At 33.7% G+C, this 3045-nt stretch overlaps 1 protein-coding gene across 2 annotated transcripts in view; it reads right to left on the bottom strand.

Moving 5' to 3' along the window:
• Positions 1-2091: 2091 nt before the first annotated feature.
• Positions 2092-3045, bottom strand: part of zdhhc16b (zDHHC palmitoyltransferase 16b) — a 14233-nt gene continuing 13279 nt past the window's right edge. For both annotated transcript variants that reach the window (XM_084136020.1, XM_084136021.1), the window contains one exon: positions 2092-3045. This exon is cut by the window's right edge and continues 39 nt beyond it. In XM_084136020.1, coding sequence (XP_083992146.1) covers positions 2982-3045 — 64 coding nt within the window. In that variant the 3' untranslated portion in view covers positions 2092-2981.

The raw sequence follows: 3045 nt of genomic DNA, 5'->3' as shown, positions 1-3045 counted from the left end.
TATATTGTGAAGCTTTAGCAGTGAATTAGTTATTAATGGACCGTTTCAAAGGAAGAAGTCAAACGTAATGTGTTTTACAACTAATTGTGTGTGGTAATGTGCTCTACATTTACAGTTAAACAAACACTGACTATCACACAATCATCAATAACAACAAAATGTTTTCAGCTTGCTTACATTTATTTCACATTTCATCCAGAAGTCTGAGAACATACTGAAAATATGCAAATGAAAATAAAACATGGGGAACTGAAAGTAATACTTAAGATTTAATTTAACATCAACTAACAATGGACAATACGTCTACAAAAATGTATAAATATTCATATCAACATTTACTACAACATTTTTGAAAAAAATCAAAAGTTGTATCTGTTAACGTTAATGCACTTTAAACTAACATTAAAAAAATTGATCATGGTTTAACGTTAATAAAGATTTAATAAATGCTTTAAAAATATATATTTCTCGATATTAGTTCATGTCGGCTTATGCGTTAACTAATAAACAGTGTTGGGAGTAATGCATTACAAAAGTAATGTATTACAGTAACTTATTACTTTTTGTTGTAACGCAGTAGTGTAAGGCATTACTAATCAATTTTCAGTAATATTTTACTCGGTACATGTTCAGTAACGCATGCGTTACAACACACTTTTAGCCCAAAATTTAATTGTTCAAAAAAATAAAAAAAAATAAAATAAACACAGCCAGACCGCGAGACATTAACGAATTAAAAATGCAAGTTATTACCTGTTCGTGGTCAGTCAATAGCCGTGCGTGTGGTGTCCAAGTTTGTAAATAATGACTAAATGACAGCTTCTGATATATTTGTAAGGCGATTTATTTCATTCATCTCCCTCTTGCTGGTGTACCTTTGTATTGTGTGACATAGTCCAGTAAAAGCGTGTTTAGGGCAGGTTTTACAGGAGTGCCGCGATCATGATTTCGGTCTCTGTGCTCGCGCTGACCAGTGGAAAAGCGGTTAATGGGAGAATATGGTAGAAGAAGACTGTACATTCGCGGGATGGACGTATGCGCATTGCTCTGTTTGCTCTTCTGTGTTTTCTTTCTAACCAGAGAGCAGTCCGTTTTCTTTCGTTTTGAATTGTTCTGTTTAAAAGTAGACATGTCTGACTGTGAGTGAGGCAAGTAGACGCTTTCGGTTAATTTATGAGACGCCCGCGCCTCCGTGTCCTGGTTATCTCTTGTCTACTTATATTTACTTCTTACTTATTAAATCCAGGTAATTGGTAGATGAATCATTGATTAAAATTAAGATACAATTAATACAAAACGAAATTCACTTTAAAGAAAGGCTTTGTGCTTTCTATTTGAGGTCTCTGTGAAAGCTTAAGCAGTCTTTAGTGCCGCTTTCAGAGCGGTCGCGTCCGTTACGGAGAACTGACACGACCGTAACATCGTTTTTTCCTCATAAATGCGAACACGAAAAATAAAATAAAATAAAATGAATATATTATGTTCTGTGGAGAGCCAACCCTTCTTCATACGGTGGGTAGTATTAGGCTCACAGAATTACTAAAAAATATTTTGCTATAACCTACCTAAAAGTTAAATCTTTTTTGTCACGCTATTTCCCTCATATTAAATATAAAATGCATGTGTGTATATTTTTCTAATGTCTGGACTCCTTTATTAAGGGAGTAGCCTATGGATGTATAAACAGACGTTTCAATATATTGGTATTAAATGCATTTTCTGAGAATTTATATTTCAAGTTTTTACTGCAAATGTCACGTACATAACGCTGGAATTGCCCAATTTTAAATAATTTATTCTCAACTAGTTTTGTGGTGTAGGTCTACGTATTTTATAATGTTAATTTCAAATAATACTAAAAGTAATTTAAAGATGTGGTAGCTTTGGATCTGGACGTGTGGGGTGTGTCGTGATTCTGCCTTCTCACACCGCACACCGACACAGGTTCATGAGTGTCGCGGTTTCATATCGCATATCTTTACAGCCCTAGTCATTTTAGAATGTTAAGTTCTACTTCTGTAGTTATTTTGGTTAAAGTAACTCAAAAGTAATACAGGAGTAATGTAACGCATTACAATTCTGAAACAGTAATATTGTAAGGTAAAGAATTACTTTTTAATAACAGTAACAAGTAATGTATAATGTATTACAGTTTGGAAGTAACTTGCACAACACTGCTAATAAATGAGACCTTATTGTAAAGTGTTACCGAAACCTTTTTGTTTTAGGATTTAGAAAATTTTTAAACAAATTTATGAAATGAAAAAAATATACTTATAAATATAAGAGTCAGTAACAATTCTAAATAACCAATTAAAAAAATGTTTTTACATTTTGACCATGTTATTACTTGCAAAAGGTGCATTAAAGCAAACAGGGAACATTTAAAATACCAAGACATCCTGAAATTTATGTTAATTGTAATACCGAAAATACATTTTATAATGAGAAAAATAAGAAAAAAATAAAATATATTTATGTAAAAAACAAATTCCCCAGTAGTCTCAGACTTCTGGAGCCCGTCACATGTCTGTACCGGTGCAGTAAAACTACAGACGTATCTCATATGTAAAAGAGTGTTAATTCGAAAACATTTGCAAATTATGGCAAATGTTTGACTAACTTCAATTTAACAAAATGCATGGACAACTTTGGAAATGTTTAGACATGGTGAAAAACAGTTTCATAAAGGACACAGCTCAAAGATTCCCGTGTGTCGTCATGATCGCCATTGGAAGTGAATCTTTTAAGTAAAAAAAAATATAAATATTCCACAGATGTCACCAAAATCCATTCACATTAAGTCTTTGGCACCAAGAACTACTTTGAACTCGGCACAAGGATCTCACACTGTATAACAAACACATTCAAAATAAAGAGACGGCCTAAAGGTCAGCAGTCGTTGATTTCTAAAGGTCAGGGGTGATGCAGAGCCCCTTCATCAGAGTCTGAGATATGAGCAGATCTGATCATGTGACGCGTCATATGACCACAGTGTTGTTCCTGTATGGAGGACAGTCCCACGTCAGGCCGTCCTCATGAGGA

This window comes from Abramis brama (genome assembly GCF_963993115.1).
Source record: "Abramis brama genome assembly, chromosome: 14".
In the NCBI taxonomy this organism is placed as follows: domain Eukaryota; kingdom Metazoa; phylum Chordata; class Actinopteri; order Cypriniformes; family Leuciscidae; genus Abramis; species Abramis brama.
This window is presented reverse-complemented; position numbering and strand designations above follow the sequence as displayed.